The sequence below is a fragment of the Corvus moneduloides genome, chromosome 3, assembly GCF_009650955.1.
Source record: "Corvus moneduloides isolate bCorMon1 chromosome 3, bCorMon1.pri, whole genome shotgun sequence".
Taxonomy (NCBI): domain Eukaryota; kingdom Metazoa; phylum Chordata; class Aves; order Passeriformes; family Corvidae; genus Corvus; species Corvus moneduloides.
In genome coordinates, this window is record NC_045478.1 from 49,218,813 (window position 1) to 49,239,264 (window position 20,452).

Genomic DNA, 20,452 nt, shown 5'->3' on the forward strand with positions numbered 1-20,452 from the left:
TAACCTCAAAGTGTGCATTCTGTTGACTAATGCTATTTGACCAAAGACAGCATATTATAAAGATGGCAAAAGATCTCTACAGATTAATTTATTTTTTACAGATTTTGAAAGGCAGTTCCCTCTGCATCAGCTTTGCTGCTGCATAGTTTTAACTATTGCAATCCCAAATGTGAACATGCAATCTGCAGAATGAAACACAGGCCCAAACAAAGCCTCACTATATTTTAGCATGTGTGGCAAATACTTGCAAAAAATCACCTAAATTTACACAGTAATACCTTTATTATTTACAATTATCCTAGGAGTATAAATGATCCTACAGAATCATTACTTTAAATACCATATTTGTTTTTTTCCATAAAACTAATTAAACTATGTCCTATTTTGGATCATTGATACAATAAGAAAAACAGATTCTGGCCATCCATAGGGCATTGAGATTAAAATACAGTCGTTTTTTAAGGAAGATGTTAAGGATCTGCTTCTGAAATCTGTTGAGAACTTTTCCTTCCAATTGAAACAAGGACTGAAAATGGCCAGCACTTTTGAGAATTAGCAATTTCATGTGAAAATGAACTATGACTCAACTTCTAAAGCTGATTTTCTATTTACTTACCACCATTTTCATCTGCAGTTCCATCTAACTGAGGTATTGAAAGATTAGTTAGGAGCATATTGTTACCACTCCACTCCATTTCTTCCTCTGAAGATGAATCCTCTTCTGTTGAACTTCGATGCATATTTTTGCCAGCTGACCTGGAGGAAAGTGAAGGAACTAATTGATGCACAATACTTCTATTAGAAAACACCATGAGCCACAAGGAACATGAAAATCAATGGGATATGGTGCTATGTAGTTGTATAATTTGGGGGAGCAAAAGGAAACAAACAAAAGTTTTGTCACATTTCTGAGAAATTCAAAATATTATTCAATGTTACTATTTTAAGAGGCAACAGTTGTAGCCAACCATTTTAAACAGCAGCATTCACTAACTTAAGAAGATACAGAGAAGGCATTTAGATGCTTAATTTTAGTTCAATTTTACTGAGATTTTTCATTGCTTCAAAGTGCTTGAAATTTGAAGACTAAACCAACTGTGCAAAATTACTTCAGTTTAGCTGTTAGCAAACAGCTAAACTGAAGTTTTTGTGGGTTTTTTTTGTTAAGAAATCTTTATTGTATTATAACAATTATCTCTCTTGGCAGGCTTAACTAAATCACGACCAAACTATGTTTCATTTTACCTCTCACTGAATATTCTGAAGCAGCTGTTGTTAATACTTAAGCTGCTTTAACTAAGTTAACTGTTCTACACTGCCATGTTTACAGTCATAAATTCACTGGGAAAAAAAAAGAAGTGAATCTACAAAGAAAAGCTTCTATGACTTTTTCATGTTTTTAAGGTGGCATGCTTTATATGGGCATGGGGGAAGGAAGAATATAATAGAAAACCACAAAAAACCCAAATCCTTCAGTAGATTATAACTGTACAAGCACTTAGGAATTTGATTTCTTCTTTTTTAAAATAAAGTGTGAGATGGACAAAAATTTTAACAGAAATAAGGTGTTCTGTGGCTACAAGAAAGAAATCCAGATACATATTAAGGAACTGAGCTTTGGGGTTTTTTAATTTGTCTGTTGTTTGTTTAAGTTTGTGTAATACCTTAAAAGGCATAAATACAAGGAAAATCCACAATAACCTAAATACAGTTTACTTTTGCAGAACTCTTTTATGACTGGAGTTAGACCAGCATGAATTATATGTATGGTACCAGCCCAGACATCTGAATGTCAGCACTGAGCTAATTTAGATCGGGACAGATTTGTTAGTTCAAAAACAATAGGCTCAAATGTAACCACAATTTCCACTCAGGTCTGGAAGCACGACTTGGAAAATCAAGTAACAAACACAACTAGGTACACTCTCCATGATCTAAGTGAGCTTAGTTGTCCCTCTTCTATGTTTCCAAAACATGGAAAAGTACAGCACAAAGCAATCAGCTCTATATGCAAATTAGTATCAAACTGGGGATGTTTCTTCCAACCTGAATTATGCTGTAATCCCAGGTAAATCTTTGTCAACTTCAGTAAACCAGATCAGACTGGAGATGACTTCTGCAGGTAGCTTGGATTTCTCCTCATTCAGGCCCATCAGTTTGGATTCCAGGAAAATTTGTCTAACACACATGAGACCACCATACATGAACTGGTCTAGGTCTTGGTGGGCTTTTTTATTCCTGATGGGCTTTTTTCTTCAGTTCAATACAAATCTAACCCAAGCCATTTAATTCACTCAATAGAGTGTGGTTACTCCTCATTAGCTCAATAGATTTTCTGAGATAACGAAGATTGGTGAATACTCACTAACAGAAAAACCATAGTATGGATATGGTAGGATGCATTAGGAAGCCATACAGATGGAATGAGCCTGAGCAGAGTAAATCATGAGAGATCTATCATCAGACTCAAACTGGTTCTTTACGCATGAGCAGAATCATGCAGGGGGCAAAGATACCCATGCTTGTGTCTGAAATCAGTCCAAATTCTGTAGAGAGCTCAGTGAAGCAGAACTTGCAATTCCCTCTGAACACAAGTTCACTCCCTGTGGAAGCACATGGTATGCACATTTTCCCTTGTGCTTTCTGTCTGGGGTTAAGGTATAGGCATAGGCATATGTGAGCAAGATATTAGTGAGACAGCTCATCAAGTCACTTGAGTTTTTAAATAGGATTCTGTACTGCATGAAAGCAGTTAATTGCTTCAGGATCCTACCTGACTCCTCAAGTTGTACAGTCAAGCTCATACAGAGCTGTGCCTGAGCTAATGAACTCTGCAAGATACAGGTTTTCACAGAAACTACCACTAAACTGAAGTTTGATGTTATGTGTTTTGGATGGAAATTTCAACTTTTCAGACTACTGTGAAGGAAAAAACATAGAAAATCAAAGGTCAGATAGGAAAATTAGCTTTAGAGATCAATTATCTCTAGAACCAGGAGACTAATGAACTAACTTCTGGTTCTGTTACAACTTTTATGTGTCTTTGGGAAAAAAAAATAAGTATTTCTATACCTCTCTGGTTCTCTGAAACACAGTATCATGACAATTTCTGATGTAGGAAAAAACCCCAAATATAAAAATGTTATGTCTGTGAAGTTTCTCGTATTTCAAACAGAATTATAAATATCAGAAGGTGTGCCATAAGCAGGGGTCAAGAGAAACTGGATATAGCTGCTTTCAATGCCTGTCAGTGCAGACTGTACAAAAGGTCATTACAACCTGAGACGGTGTTCCAAGAATCTTGGCCTTAAAAATATTGAAGTTGCTGACCTTTAGCAGTTGAGCAGAGTGAGCAACATTCATGTTTTGATTTTAACTTTGAGCATGGAAACAAATGGGTGTTTTTTCCTCAGGTTGCTTGGTTAGTCTTTATATGAATATTTCTTAAATATTGACTTTAGTAAAAGATGTACAAGATACACCTTAACATTTGTACTACATCCAAGGTGTGACCTTATAAGCAAACTACCACTGAAGGTTTTCTTGTATTTGGACTTGTTGAACAAAAAGCCTACTTAATTTTTCCTCAAAGAGAAAACTAGAAGCTTGTGTTTGGCTAAACCTAAACACTCAATCTTTATTTCCAGATAACACTCATGATTCACATCATCATCTAAGCAGCTTGCATTCCAAGATCTGCACAGATTTTTCCATGTTGTCAACAGAGACCTCTCTACATCCCATTGGGCTCATAGCATACTTGAAAACAAGGTGGGAGGAAGGAAAGATCTGTCAGAAAAAAAAAAAACCAAAACCATCTTAAGAAAAGAAAATATATACCTTCTTTTTGGCCCAGGCTCTTCCATGCTACTGTCCCACCTCTGGGACATTAGCAAGCTAAGTTCCATTTCTTCTTTCTCACACTGTGGCTCATTTTCTTCATCATCACTGTTCTGAGAATTTCGCCAGCTTCCAAGAGAACGATGGTGAGAGAGTGTTTTTTGATGTCCCATCTGATATCCATCGTTCTCCAATCCAGCCAACAGATCAATCATGGCCTCATCAGCACTACTGCCCACTGCAGAAAAAGCCCATACAAGTAGAATCTATATTTTGTTCTACTTGTAAATGACTAGTTACAGTCTACCAGTAAAAAACAAAACCAACCAAACCAAACAAAAAAAGCCCCATACTATTTAAAAATCTACTAGTTTGTTACTGTCTAAGGCAAGGCATGCTACAGAAACAGAGCCTTTTTGTATCTTATGTTTTCAAATTTTATGATTTATCTTTTCTAGCTCTGTATTTAAAACTTTGACAACTTTCTGGATTTCTGCCCTACTCTTTTGATTGTACCAGATTTAGTGGATGCAATTCTCTCTCCACTCTCCTATTACCTCTCCTCACGTTCAGTAAAGCTTCACTCTCCCCTTTAATTTAAGCATGAGTGCCAGCTTCTGAAGCATCACTGTCTTCTCTTGCTCAACAGCTGCATTAGCTTTGTTAGGCACTTCTTTCTCTATCACCTGAGGACTTTCAATCACTGCATCTTGTCAAAAGGGATGCTGATTTTGACCAACTATTCCTCCTTCTGTTCTTTACTATAATGCTCAACTTTGGTTCCCTTTTCATGTCACTACAAGCTGTTCTATTCCAAGGTTTCTCTAAACATTGAAAGTTTACCTGATTTCAGTCCTCTCCTTAATTTTATTTTCTTTTATGTGACACAAGCTTACAAGCTTACAGTAATTAATGCACTTCCCTTCTCATTTTTTACTTTTGTTTCTTAAAAATTCTTCCAAGTCACAGATTTTTCTCACTCTCTTCCTACTTACCTATCATCTGACCTCATAACCAATTTATGACCTCCAGTCTACCAGGCATCTTTGTTACTTCTCTCTCCTTCTCTGGCTGAAGAACTACAATCTCTACTTCCTTTCCTCGGAAAGCATGATATAATTAAAATGATCTTGAGAATTATATAAAATAGATCTCAACATTGGTGAGAAAGGCATTTTTTATATTTTGCAAAGGCTTCACAAGACCCCATGCAACCCTTTACAATAGAAACCATCCCCTTTTACAGAGTTCTGAATTAACCCATTTTCAATTACACTTTCTGTTCTTGGCTCCTTTGCCCTTTGTGAGGCCCATCATTAAACTCCAACCTCTACTTCATGTTAATATGAACCTTGGGGTATAATTCACAGTGAATAGCAGAATTCATGTGGTTCACAGTCCCTGTGGCACTACAACTCAACAGAGGAATAATAAAGACTAGTGCAGGCTATGAAGGAGCATAAGAGACCCAAATATGCAGCATGTCACTCATAGTCACACAAGACACCAGAAATTAGTAGCTGTATTACAAGAAGGGAGGACAGGAAAAAAAGGCAAAAAAAAGAGCATATAATCTCTATTTGATTCTTTAGTCAATGGAAAAAAACAGACCATTTCAACATTTCAATTTGGTTGAGCAATTCAAATGTACAGGCATAAGGCATACCCTACATATTATTTTAGCCACTTTTTATCCTCTCAGGTTTGCTCATGTTTCCCAGCTCCCACAGAATTTCTTATAGTTCTTTCAGTAAATCCAAATCCTTGCCTATTAAACTCCTATAATCAAAATCTTGCCTATTCTCTACAAAATAAAACAGCACTACAGTCTTAATCTAACTTCATCCACTCCTGCTTTCTTAGCAAGAAAAGATTTCAATTGCATTTTGGATGGATATTGTACTACCCGCAGACATATACTGTTGTCCAAGCATACATCCACACCCTATAGGTATCAAAGAAATGGAGGCTACTATGGGTTTTAGATACTTCTCCCTGCCCCACACCACGTGGTTCATATTAACATTATACATTATGTTTACCAAAGAACACAGACAGAGACATACCATGAGCTATGTGCTTTTCATCTTCTCTAGAGTATTTGAACTATTTCTACCTCACGTAGCTTTTAATACAAGTTCTTTTATTGTTGTTTCCCCCTTGTGCCACTCACAATTTTACTTCCATGGTTTTTCTCCTCCTCTTAAACATTTTGCTTCCTGCTTCTTTGCCTCCAGCCATTCTTTGTATCTACAAATTTTGGGAAATGCTCTGCTGCAACTTGCCTCTCATTATCAACCTACTATTGCGCAGTATCTCCAGACAGCTGAACGTCTGAAGACAGATGATATGCATGTTTTCTACCTTAACTGTATGAAAGATGCAGTCAGTAACTGCAAGAGTATCATGGGTAGACAGTCAAAATCATCTTCATTCAGATAGTTTTAGCCTTTTAGACCTAGGAGCATAAGGAAGAGCAACACCCACAAGAGACTGCATTGAGCTGACCTGGCAAGAGGACAGGGCTTACTGAACCAGTCAAACACAGGCAGCCTCTACAAATACAGTCCTGGTGACATTTCTTAGAAAACACAGGGTGCGTTTTGGTGGTGGTAGGGTATGTGTGTGCGCGAAGTCTTAATCTGTTCGAAAAACTCCTTGAGATCAACTACTTTCTTTCATGATAGGTAGCCTAAGGGAACACAAAGACTGTGGAACAATAATAGTCTGGAGGAAAACACATTCTGGTCATACTCACTAAAAACTGTCGTCTGATTCAGTCTTTGAGACAAAGGCTGAAAGCTCTGACTATTCTCCACAATGTTTAAAATTGCTTCTTCATTAATAAGTGCTTCCTCTTCTTTATCAGTATGCATCCTATTGGAGTCTTTAAAAGAAAAAAGAAAAAAAGAGAAAGCATAAAAATTCAGACTCAAGACCGATACATTATGAAAGCAAACCACTTTAGATTGGATTTTACTATCCAAGTATATTTCCATTATTTGCTGTGGCAATTTTAGAAAGGCTTACTCTAACAATAATAAAAATAAAAGCAAAGCTACTCTTTGGTTTTTCATAACTAACGATCACAACTTCCTTGGCTTACTTCTGCTTTTAGTATAAACAGTCAAACCATGACATAGATTTATGCCTAAACAATTAGGATATTAAAAAAACTCACCTTTGCTCATCTTTTTATCGTCATGCACTTCTACCGTATTAGCTGGTGTACATGGAAAGGCTTCAGGAGAAAGTACCTCAGAATGTAGTGTTAGCTCAGCAGAGAACTCCTCTGATCCATTACTGTAGTCCAATGATCCTGACAACGTTCTAGTTAATTGAAAAGCAAGTTTTAAATGCATATTTAAGGTTTGCATAGAATACTATATTTTATGACAAATGGCTAAACACTTACACAGAGAAGTCATTTTGCTTGAGAATTTCTTTAAGTCTCTTCTGAAAAAATTTTTCACTCTCTGTTGCTGGCACAAATCCACGGTCTTTAAAATTTGAAAAATATTTGTTATTCAGTTTTACTTTGACCTCTCAACACAGAGAGCAGCTAAAATTACTGATTTTATTAGGAAAAGGCTCGAAGTCGAAGTGCCTGCTAATTTTTAGTGCCAAATCTGAGGGCTGACTTTCAAAGTGCATTAAAAAACTTTAAAATACTTCACATACTCCCACTGATCTCATTTGCAACTGTGAGTATCAAGAGTATCAACAGCATTTACAAATCACGATGCAATTACACCAAGGTGAGCATCCAAGAAAAATCAGTGAACAATTTTGAGAAGTCTGGCTTATGCAGCCTGACTAACATTACACAGAAACACAGGAAAAAAGTCAATCAGAAAGTAGTCTGTCTTAGCCAGGAACCTGCCTCTTTCCTTCTTGCAAGCCTCTGTCTTACTTGCCAAATATCATTCATACTTTAAAAGAAATATGGCCTAGGCTCCGCAGAGAATAGCCTGTTCATTATGCAATTACGTTGCAGAGCACAGTCTTCACTGTGTAATGAATTTTACATAAAAATACAGGGATTTGTCTATCCTATTAGAATTCTAATCTAATATCACCTTAGCGATAATTCCGCAGAAATTAAATGGGACTGCCCTTGTGCATAAACCACAATGGAAAGCTTCAAGATAAAAGAGATTTAGTTTTGTTGGTATTTAAATGTTTTCCATCACAAAGCATGCAATCTTAACTGCCATTATCATTCATTCTGTCTAGAATGTTCTGCAGATAGCTAAATCACGATGTTGTTAGGCAAGGTTAAGTGTCTTGCTTTCAAAATTGGCAAACACATACTGGACCATCAGTAAGCCTGGAAGCAAAAAAAACAGTACATCTAAAAAACCCTCAAACTTGATACACCAATTTAAATTCTGTCCTCTTGCTTGCTTCTCATTCAATGTTTTGGATTAACAGCTGCACAAATTTTTATGGTTTTTTTTACCTTGTGACTCAGGTGGCTTAATCTGAGAAGATTCACATTTCTGTCTCCGTCGCTGCTTTTCATCCTCCCATATAGCTTGCAAACCAGGGTTCCTGCCAATCTGGGCTGAAATATGCAATCATACATGAAGGGAAGTCTGCCCAAGTGACAAAGCATTCTTTCCCCAAATTGGATTCTGACACTCTTCTTCACCTCTTTGTCATTCTAGCCTGTTATTTTTTAAGTGCCATTCTGGCCTTACTCTAAGATTTGGTATTATGTAAAAGTTAAGGCATAACTTCATTTCTTTTCTAGATCTCCTATTTGTAATCTAGACCTTCAGCTTTTTTCTGGTCTTCCCACCAAGTATGTGTATATATGTATATACAGGTGTAAGTACATACATATGCATACATGCACACATTTCATGTTGGTATTTCCATTACTATTCTTTCTGTAAGTCTGAAACCTTCTGTTATGCATTAACAAAAATCTCTTCATATTGCTCTATTTTTCTAACCTCTTTTCTTTCAGAGTTAATTAATTTTTTTTAAACTTTATAAATCTGGAGATTAACAATTCACTAACACTGAAATCCGGACTGTGATTTAACTAAGCTGAGCTTTAAAAGAAGAGTGAACTATGACATCATAGCTTCTGTTCTAAAACCATTTTACATGGAAAGTTATTAACACTTCACCTTCAATATCCAGTTGATTCAAAATGTCAGCAGCTACTGCATCCACCTCCAATTCACAGGTACTTTGTGGCTCAACACCTTTCAACATTAAAGAGCTGTGACAACATAAATACCACAGGTTAATTTCATCAATACACTCAGTTTGAAACATGCATCATCACTGTTTTTTAACTGGACTAATATCCAAAATTTTTCAGAGGGAGCAGGAGTGACTAACTGAATGCAGAATTATCAGTTCCCATCCTCACCTCCAAGTCCTTAAACTAATGATCATATTCAAATCTAATTAGATAAGAAATCTGTATCTTCAACTTAAAGGCTTTAGATTTTTCTTTTGTGAGGAGAAGAGAAAGAGCTGGTAAATAACTCCAAGTACTAAAGCAATTACAATAATGTTCTCCTCCTCAAATATAAGATGAAATGTTCTGTAGAACTCAGCCAATAGGACCAAGTGTGTAGGCAGGATCATGCACCCAGAAAGGCAAGAATTTTTCTCTCATTCACAGCTCAGAGCAATGCATAACACTTTCAACATTTACAACTATTTTTTATGGGGTTTTTTCTTTATTTAGCCTGGTGAATAAGAAAGAGACAATAAACAACCCAAACACATACTGAACTAAGGATAACTGGCTTGATGAAGACTTAAAATACTAGAAACAGATTCAATGACTGATCACCTTCCTGCTGTGCCTTTTCAGATCTGCAAATGTCAGTAACCTTCTACCTGCTGCTGTCAGTGCACAAATTTTATGGAGTCCATGGAGGAAGCTAACAAACAGAAATCATCTCCCAGGTTTGTTGAAAAAGTCTGTTTACCCTTTAAAATTTTTTAGGGCAACACTGAAAATCCACTCCAAGCTCTTCAACTTTCTAGTAAGGCCTGTAGCAATAGGACAAGGAGTAATGGTTGTAAACTAAAAGAGGGTAAATTTAGACAAGACATAAGGAAGATTTTTTTTATGAAGAGGGTGATGAAATGCTGGAACAGCCTGTCAAAAGAGGGAGAAGTCCCATGTCTGGAAACATTCAATGCCAGGTTACAGGGCTCTGAGCAACATAATCTAGTTGAAGGCGGTCCTGTTCATTGCAGGGGGGCTGGACTAGATGACATTTAAAGAGCTCTTCGAACCCAAACTATTTTATGATTCTATGCACACTTTTAAAGACAATCCATTGCCATCACATCCCTCTGTTCCCAGTCACACCATCAGCTGAGAAACAAGTCCATAATATGCTCAAAATGCATAATTTTCATGTCACACACCTCACGTTCATCAAAAGATTCAAACAGAGCTTTGCCTGCACAGTGGGCAACAGGAACTGCAGGCAAGCTGAAACTTGTATTTTGATCCTACAGTAAGAAACAGCTGCAGGATCACTGGAAAACAAGACTGAGGGAAGAGGCTGCAAGAATTGTTAGCTCCCTTTACAAAATCAAAACACTTCTGGGAACAAGCAAAAAGGGACCACAATACAGAACGGTCACTAATACCAGAAATGTGGTAAAGACCTGCCTTTGACTTGTCTGGAGGACACAAAATCAAAGACCTGAGCTTCCCACTTCCACTAATTTTCTCTTTTAAAATCAATTAAAAAACCAAAAACTAGTGGGGGTTAGGGAGAAAGTGAGAAAGAATCAAAGTTCTTGAAAAATTTAAGAAAAAATGTGTTTTAGTGACCTGTTTCTGAGGAGTTTGTTTGATGACTTAAAACCATTAACTGAAGCATTTGCTTTTCCTCTGACAAAGACAGCTTTCTATTGTTTTCCCTTCATTTAGCTAGGATGTTTTGTAAAAAAAAACCAAACCTATGTCTTGGTTTTCCAACATCCCCATCAAGAGTATGGCCAGTGATTTGAGAACTGATCAAGACCAAAGATAAAACTGGCCAAGAGTTTTCCAAGTAATCAGATTTCTTACTTACAAGAGACTCTCACACGGATTTCTCATATAAGAAGAACGCTAAATTCAACATTGCTGAATTTAAAACAAACTGGTAGACATTAATGTAACTTAAGTCTTTTTCCATAGTAATATCAATTTGAAGCATGCTCTTTGTCTGCAATTCATTCAAACAATTTGAGCAACTAGAAGGAAAAGAGTTAGCTCATTTTGCCCAAGCTCTAAATCAAATAGATATGAGGAATCTTTCTGTCAAAAACTACAGTATTTCAATTTACATGGCACATTATTCAAATTAAAAACACTGAGCTAATAACAGACCTTTCTGAAACAAATCTAGGATTTACCATCATAATTGCCATTAACACTTTCATAATGAAGGCAGGGCTGGCAGTCAAAACCACACATTCCAAAGACTTACATGGAAGCTAATAAAGGCACCTGACACACACAATAAGTTCTCCATTACACTTGAAAAATGTCTTCCCAATACAACAGGTACATTGGCCTGGCATTTAACATACTTGTCAAGGCGAGCTGCTAGACACTTGCACTAGCTGAAGTCATAGCAGTAGCACTACAAGTTTCTGCAACATTCAGGTAAGCCACAAAGGCCAAGAAGTCATTTGTTCCCACTTCAGGAAAAACACCTTGAAGGGCATATGAGAGCAGAGCAGCTTTAACTGGTCCTTCTAACATTTGAATTTATGTTGACTAAAACAAAAACATGAGGTGGAGAGGGGGGAGTACAAACTGTCCTGAACTAGTTATTTAACATGGTTACATGCTGCTTTGGGAACTGCTTTATCTGAGTATCAGCAATAGCTTGGTCAGCTGCTAGGTTTGGTGCTCTTGCTCACCTAAAACAAATGTGTGCAACATATACACAAAGTAACCATATTTCCCATTCTCCCTGATCAAGACACACTTCCTCAGCAGGTACAGTGCTGTTTTTAGCAGGTGAGAAGACAGCATGAAGAAGTCAGAACATGTCTAGTCTCCCAGCTGTAGTTAGTTGAAAATATGAACTACTTCATGTCATAAGCAGTTGTAATGCCTTGGAAGATACTCAGAAGTGGCCTGTTTGACACAGAGTGCCTTATACAACAGACTAATCACCTGCCTCACACTGCACGCATCAGTTCTGCGAAGAAAAATTGTGGTTTAGATAATGCCAAAACCATGATTTGAGAATATCTGTATTAGAACAAGGTTAGAAAAGTGACTTAGCAAGTCCCAGGCAAAGCTTTTCACAGCACCTATGTTTCATTTTTTAAGAAGGAATGTAGAGAGAACTGTTCACAAGATAAAACTTGTAATACAGATATATGAAAGACAGGGTTAAGTGAGGTGGTGTAGAAGCAACCCAACTGCATGAGAATGGAAATTTACTCTCCAAAGAAGCAAGATAAATCAGGGTTGCACAACACTGACCTGCCATGGCTAGGCTACTTGGGATACTCATACCAGTTAATTTAAAATTGCCTTTTAAACCTACATACCAGGTGAAAAACTGCAATACAAATCCATTTTACTTTTGTATAAAAAGCTCCAAATACGTTATTTTGAGAACAGAGAAAACGGTCCTTATTTTTGAAGAAAGTAATAGTTTGATCACACTATCCACTGAGACAAAAACTATAGTTTAGGATGAAACTTGTACCCAAAGAAACTACCACCATCTGGTTTCTCAGACATTGAGGCAATGAATTAAACCTACAGTCAACACATATTTTAAAAAGTGCCCACTACATACAGCTAGGTAGATCAAAGTCCTGAAAAACCTTGAAGAATAAATAATGAACAAGGTCAGTATCTTAATTCACCAATACTAATGACAGCCTAAGGAAACAAGCTCTGTAATGACCACATCTGAGGTATTTGTAATGTTAAACTGAGCACAAGAGACAAAAACTAACTCCATGAAGAATCTGAAAGGTGTTACTCAACTGTGCTGATAAGGACTCTAAAATTCGACATTATAATTTTCGATACTCTGTTCATGGCAGAAAATGTGTCCTTGTTTTCAGGATGTTCAAGTGACTTAAATAATGTGCACATTATATTAAAAAATCAAATAGCTAAATAAAAACATGCACAGGCTGACAAGCGAGAAAAGCAATTATGACAGCCACAAACCTAGCAAAAATCTGCAATATTACATATCTGCTAGATATTTTTGTGCAAAAGTGTTACTTGTCAGATCTTTCCACTTCCATATAAACTAAAGTCTAATAGCAAATCTAGGATTTAAAAAAAGAAAGTGTTTCTCAAAAGCATTCTACCAATCATTCTGCTTTTAACACATCATGTCCAAGTGGCAGACTTGACCAGCAGATTACTCTGATGTTAAGATTAAGTCTGATGTTTACCAGAAAGTTTTCTCAATGGAACTCATGGAAGTGTTTCATCATTTATTATCAGCTGCCTGAGCGGGATAAAAAATGTGTCTCGTGTCCAGAACTCCTCATGTCAAAAACTGTTGGATAGCACTACCAGGTTCAGGTGACTGCCACCCATTTTAGGGCAGGCTTTGTAGGTTTCAGTGCGACAACACTGGCAAGTATTATACCTAAAAGCCTTACAACATATGGGATTCCTGGGCACTAGAGATTTTGGACATTTATCTATTTGATAACAGAATCATTCTAGAATTACATTAAAAGAAGTGTCTCTGGCTTAATACAGTGCACTAATCAAAGCAGCAAGTAAATAATCTGGAGATTTGCCAGGAGCAGGACAGGACATGGCTGGGTTAAATGCTGTTCTTGGTAAGTGGCCGAGTAGCACGGTGCTCTCTAGCACAGAAGAGGGAGTTCAGTCACCAAGACACTTTGACATAGTTCTCAAACATTTTTTGAAATAAGGAACCATCACTAGCATTTACCCATGCTGCTCATGTAATATATGTGACTTTTAAATTTTGCAATTACCTTCCAGGTATCCAGAATTGTATTTCAGCCAAGTGATATACTGTGTTCCAAAGTCAAGAGATGCCCAATCGCTGGCACTGCTTGCTTAAACAAGAGAACTTGTTAACTGCCACTTACAGCAAGCACTTGGTAGATACACGTTCAACTATCTCTAAAATGTATTCTTAATGTACACGAAGGATAATGAGTCTGAACAGACATCCCAGTCACTGTGAATACAAGACAGGCCTAGAAATTTTGTGGTCTCAAACAACATTTGACTGTCTTCTCCCTTCCTGCTTTTTCTTGACAGAACAACCAATAACTTAAGCATATAGCTGAAAGGTAGGGAAAGATTTATGTGATCTTTGATATAAAGGACAAGCAAAGAACTTATGAGTTCAGTGGTATTTAGAAGAAACTCCAAATGCTACTGAAAACAACAGCCAAGTGGTGAAATACAGTAAGTAAAAAAACTTTGCTAAACAATTCACAAAACAGTTAAATATCTCAATTTGAACTGGATAGAACTTGAAGAGGACTGGACAATAAAGTGAGGGGACTGTGCTGGTATTGCACATGAAACCAGAAATGAATACAGCTGTTGATATGGAAGTATGTTGGGAATACAGAACATACTTTGTTAAAGAAACAGAAATCAAGGAAGAAAGAAAGGCAGCTTTCCAACTACTGAGTAATGCTGTAGACTGCAAAAATAGAAACAGTTGAGTCACAATCATTTTAGGACACAATTACAAGGGTTTCCTTGGATAGATATCTCATACTATCTCAGTCAGATTTACCCGCAGTAAGGTTGATCATGAAAATTATAAATCCATTAAACCAAACTAGAAGCAAATTTTCAGAATTTGAAAGGAAATTAAGCAGGAAGGCAATCTGGAATTGGCACTGCAGTATGTCTGGTTACAAGAGCACTGTTTTAAGTTGATGACTCCCATAAATAATCCAGGAGAAATTTTAACAGGCAAATAATTTTGTATAGATACAGAACAGAGTAAAATTAGGATGGAAAAGTTTAGGTTTGTTGCTTTGCTGTGGCATTCACGTCCTACAGCATGGGGAACAGTCATGCTAGAACACCCTAAATAAAAAAATTGATTTTCTAGACAAAAGAATGTTTAACACAGTATCAAATAGGAAACAATTTCAGCTGAAGAAACCATAAATGAGTTCTTAATTTATTAAAGCATTTTAAGAGCTAATTAAATGTGAAATTCCTCTTGGTTATACAAAAAGGACAGAGCGTCAACACAAAATGTGTAGAACTGAATACAGACCAGTTTCTGTGACTGAGTTTACTTCACATCTCATTAATACTTTTGGCAGAAAATGCAGCAGTGTAGTAATGAAATATGCTGATAAGGCAAGCCAGTAGACATGCTGGATACATAACCAGATCATACTAACAGAAAACAAAAGCAGGATAACTCAGAAGTAGAATAATAGAAATAGAATGAAATTTAAAAATGGGATTAAAGATTCTATAGGAACTTACAGTGGCTTCCAAACAGAAGATTCTCAATTGGAAAAAATTAAGAAGAGAAACATCTTGTACTAATAAATCCTAAAATGCTCACAAGACAAATTGGCATGATAAATGAAACTGTAAAATGTATCAGGAACTACCATTATCATTGCATATGGTATAGAGAGAAATTTGTGTAGTATATTATGCAGTATTCAGGTTTTCCGTTCAAGAAATAAATTCCTGCTGCCAGAACTTCAGCAAACGAATGCCAGGGAAATGGACAGTCTTGGTATTTTCCCCATTACTGTTAACATCCCACTTCTGGAACATCTGTGAGCGCTGGAGAAGGACTGGCATGAGTGAGGTGTTGCACCCCTGGCTGTATACATGGAAGCGTGGAAGGAGGAGGAAAGAAGACCTATAGTTACAGCCATGAGGCTGCATCCTTGGCTCCTGCTCTGCTGAGTTCGTCCCTCTCTGGTTTTGACAGCCAAGAAGTACTACTTTGCTTTCTTTTTACTTGCCCATCCCAGATCTGTGTAAAGTAACATCAGATAATCCTGGGCTAACTTATGATCACACCTTTAATGTTTAAGTAAGCTGGCTTGCAGAACCAAGCCAAATAAAAGTTGAAATGGACTGTGAATGAAATATACAGCCAAAAAGGAGAAGAAACAGCCCAAGAACAACTGCACATAAAGGGACCAGAAGTAAGATGATCACGAATGTTGTTGCAAAATCCCCTAAAGTAGCAATAGAATCAGAAAACCAGACGTAACCAACACAAGCTCATGTTTTTGCACACTAGAAAAACCTGAAGTATGGTTTAAGGCACACACTTTCTACTGGGGAAGCACATTCTCCCAGTACATAATATTAGCAGGAAGCGTGGCTTACTGAGCCCAATAAGCTCTTCAGAGAAGAATGATAGGAACCACCCAAAGAATGAGAAGACTACTAGATGACAAAAGGACCTGCCAAACATTAGCAAATAGCTTAAAGAAGGAACTTGCTGTAGATAAACTATACAAATCAAAGTAGCTTCAGATACTGTAACTTTCTCTCCCCTCCCCAATTCTGGCCACAAAACCCCCAAAATTGCAGAAACATTCAATTTTCTTATAGAAGTGAAACAATTACAAACTGTAAAGTAGGAAATGCTTAAGAAAATGGAAAAGCATGGGAGACAGACATGAAAATTCTAAGCTGAGGTTCTTATGTAGCTACCATTTGAAATGGACAAACTGAAATTCTCTGATAATACACTATTCATAGGATCATAGAGTCATTAAGGTTGGAGAAGTCCTCTAAGATCATCAAGTCCAACTGTTAATCTAGCAGCGCTAAACCATGTCCCCCAAGCACCACATTCATGTATTTTTTGAACACTCCAGGAGATTCCACCACTTTCTGGGTAGCCTATTCCAATGCCTGACCATCCTTTCAGTGAAGAAACTAATATTCAGCCTCCCCTGGTACAACTTCAGGCCATTTTATTTTGTCCTCCCACTCCCACTTGCTACCTGAGAGAAAAGACTAACCCTCACCTGGCTACGCCCTCCTTTCAGGTGGTTGTAGAAAGCAGTAAGGACCCCTGAGCCTTCTTTTCTCCAGGCTAAACACCCCCAGCTCCCTCAGCTGTGGCTCACAGGACTTGTGCTCCAGACCCTTCACCAGCTTCATTGCTCTTCTCTGGACTCGCTCCAGCCCCTCAATGTCCTTCTTGTACTTGAGGGGCCCAAAACCAAACAGAGGGCTTGAGATGTGGCCTCACCAGTGAGGTCATGTTAGTTAAGGATGATTACAAAAACACAATCTGTGAACTGATGTGGAAATATTCTCTGTAACTATTAAGCTTGCTTAGTTCTTCATCAAAGTCATAATTCCAAACCCTAGAAAGTCAAATTTTGCCCATTATCTCCTAGTTGGATTTTTATAACCATATACCAGAAAGCATCGGGTGACCAAACCTATACAAAGAAACTAAATAATGATGATTTGTGTTACCTTATCACCTTTGTTTTGTTTTTTTTTTTAACACGTAAAACATGTAAAGGTCTTTTAAATGAGAGACTGGAACTCTGTATTACATGCAAGTTGATGTATATAAGAAAATAAGGCATACAACAGAAAAACCTGGGATGCTGACCTTGGTATTTCATCCTCTTCCCATTCAATGAAAGATACGTTGCTTGAATTTTCTGGTAGATGAGTTCTATGATGTTTACCTACACCTGATGTATCACCTAGGGAAAAAAACAGAATGAGAAATTAATTCATTTATGTGGCAGTATTTTTTACAAATATCATTATATAACTGCACTTATTATTTAGTATTACCAGTCCACCTGCTCCTAAAGAATAAATAGCATTGCATATCATCTTCATCCATTAACTATGCTATTGTATAAATGACCTGATTTTCTAACACGTAGACACATACAAAAAGAAAAATGTATTGCAAACACACTGACATTATTAGAATTACATTTGTTGCATTCTATTTATATCTTAACCTAAACTCAATCTTCTCCTATTTGTGAAAATTTCAAAATAAATCATACAGAGTCTGATGTAAACTTCAGAATTTCCTGGGTCTACAGTTCAAATTCCAATGGAAATTAGAAACCAAAGAAAACATGAAATTCTACTTCTACTTTTCTTATTTGTCAGCCGAAAGGGAATATACAATACATTCCAGATACAATGGTAGTAGCAGTAAGTGGAAACCTGCAATGAAGGCAGATGCTGTCTGACCTACAAATAAAGAAAACATTCTAAGTTTGCTCAGAGGTCTCCATGTAAGGAAGTGTGCTCCAAAGTCATGCTGGTGAAGTCCTCTCTGAAGAATTCCTACCTCCCTTGATGTCTCCACCTGAACCCTCAGTCTTCAGAGAAAGGAAAGACAATATACACAGGATATGGCCCAAGAAAGCAAAAGGCCCAGGAATAGAGTTGTAGGGAGGTAGAATGGGAGAAGACTTTGAAAATTACTCAGTCTCCCACTTCTACCTGAAAGACCAGCTTGAACCTTGAATTTTCTCAGCTATGTTGGTGTCATGCACTAGCAGTTTTCTGGTATTTCAGCCATAGCAAACACTTCCGCAATTGTTAAAAATACACCAATTAAACAACTCAATTGTAAGAGGTCTTCAGTAATTAAATATTTATTAGAACATGTATTTTTTATCCTATAAATTTTGTAATAGTTTTGCCAATGTGAATTCCACTACTTGGAATATTTGGTTTAGGGATACGTCATGTAGAAAAAGCCCTAAGTTACTACAGAAGCAACTGGCAGACACCATGACAAAGAACCTCAGAAGCTACAAACAGAAGCAAGCAGGCTTAATTCCCTATGTTCCAGACCAAGCTTTCTGCACCCAGACTAGTTCCTGCAAACCCTGCCCTTACATCAGACTCTTAAGTGTACTGACATGGCACAAAGATGCGGCATTCAAGCGGGGTGAAAAGACACTCTTTTGCTTATGCAGAGCCAGCTCATATTTCAGTCACACCAGTGCTGTCACAGTCTATACACTTCGATGCCCAAGCAGACGTTTCCAGAAAGACAACACAAAATATCTGATCCCATTTGCACAGATCCAGCTCAAATCTAGCACACCTTACTGTCTGTGCATTGGGCAGCTAGTCCAGGAAGAAACACAGCCATGTTTTTACTGCGTGGCACATCAGCTAATTCTCCACATTAAAATGTAAGCTGACTATGCATGGAAATATCTCTTGTTATTTTTCATCTGCAACTTGATTATTTTAAGTTGATGAAATGGGACTGAATAGTTGTATATTTTAAAGGAAAATAAATCTCACAGCAGCTATGCAAGATTATAGGCCAACTGGAAAAATAGATACTATTATTTTTTAAATTTATATGCATTTCAAATACCACACCACAGCAGTTTCAGTGCATTATTCCCTTTCTTATTCCCTATGAGCCCTGTTTTCATATACTTCTAAATATTGAGGCTCAAATTCCTGTATCAGTTTGTTTCTTCAGTAAAGTTAATCATAGGGATAGGGATTTAAGGACACCTAATATTCCCCTTTTCTTGATATAAAGATCTTTAAAGACAATGACACATCAAGGTCTTTCAGAATCATACTACAGAAGGAGACTCAGCTACTGAAAATAAAAGTTTTGCAACAGTTACAGTAGTACGTGGTGCATAAATGAATAGGCAGCCTTCTTCACAGCCCATAAAGACAAGGACTTGAGAAAATGAACGGCAGCACCTTCTGGATACAGGCTGATGAAGGCAGAACGTTCCTGCTAATACAAATTTGCATGCTGACCTCTCTCAGCCTTTAAAAAGGTCTACTTATCTCAGTGATAAAAATACCACTATGAACAGACTCCTGAGGTCGCTTGCTTACATTGACAAACGAACATATTAATTGCCAGACTCATCTTTGTATCATCATCTGCAAGGCAAGTAAGGTAAGTGTTTGCTGCACATCTTTTGACAAAGGCTTTTACTGCTGTCTAAGAAACAATGTTTGACCCGGCCTGTGTGACACAGCTATACTTGACTGAAAGGAATGCACAACAACACAGATGCTAAGGAACAGGCAGGGTGTCAGCTGCAAGCAGAGGCTGTGCCTTCTACACCACTCCAACAGCCTGAGCTCAGAGAGAGCTGCTGTACAAGGACAGGCCTCTTGACATCAGTGCCTCTGTAAGGCTGCACCAGGGATTCAGCTGCTGTGCCAGGAGCAAGAGACAGTGATCCTGTGCCTGGGGATCAACAACAGAGTGAGGCAAGCTACTGATGCATGTGTGATATGGAGCCATGCAAAACAGAATAAATCTTCCTAGGAGCACTGCAACCAGTATCTGAACAAGCCAGACAAGGCAGTGTCCTTTTTTTCCTTTTATTTTATTGGATTCTTCCCTATAAGAACAGTTAAAATCCACTGGTCTCAGCCCATGCTCCTCTTTCACCCCCTTGTTTCCATTCAAGACTTAGGTCTCTCATCCTTAAATAAATGATGAAGGAGAATATAAACAGCATATGTTTTTCATCTATCATCTGAAAGAGAGGGAAAAAAAAGAGCTATGGAAAAAGAATGGAAGCAACTATTTGATACAATCACATTGCATGTTTCCAGAAGGCTGATTTGAATATTTGGAAGACTAAAGGTACC

At 37.4% G+C, this 20,452-nt stretch overlaps 1 protein-coding gene across 2 annotated transcripts in view; it reads right to left on the reverse strand.

The window, feature by feature from the left end:
- The window catches only part of REV3L (REV3 like, DNA directed polymerase zeta catalytic subunit), a 119,571-nt gene that overhangs the window by 47,022 nt on the left and 52,097 nt on the right, over window positions 1–20,452 (reverse strand). For both annotated transcript variants that reach the window (XM_032101488.1, XM_032101489.1), the window contains exons 5-12: window positions 17,436–17,532; window positions 8,982–9,076; window positions 8,303–8,407; window positions 7,256–7,340; window positions 7,022–7,170; window positions 6,599–6,727; window positions 3,841–4,078; window positions 617–756 (exon numbers count right to left, since the gene is read on the reverse strand). In XM_032101488.1, coding sequence (XP_031957379.1) covers window positions 617–756; window positions 3,841–4,078; window positions 6,599–6,727; window positions 7,022–7,170; window positions 7,256–7,340; window positions 8,303–8,407; window positions 8,982–9,076; window positions 17,436–17,532 — 1,038 coding nt within the window. The remainder of the gene's footprint in view (window positions 1–616; window positions 757–3,840; window positions 4,079–6,598; window positions 6,728–7,021; window positions 7,171–7,255; window positions 7,341–8,302; window positions 8,408–8,981; window positions 9,077–17,435; window positions 17,533–20,452) is intronic.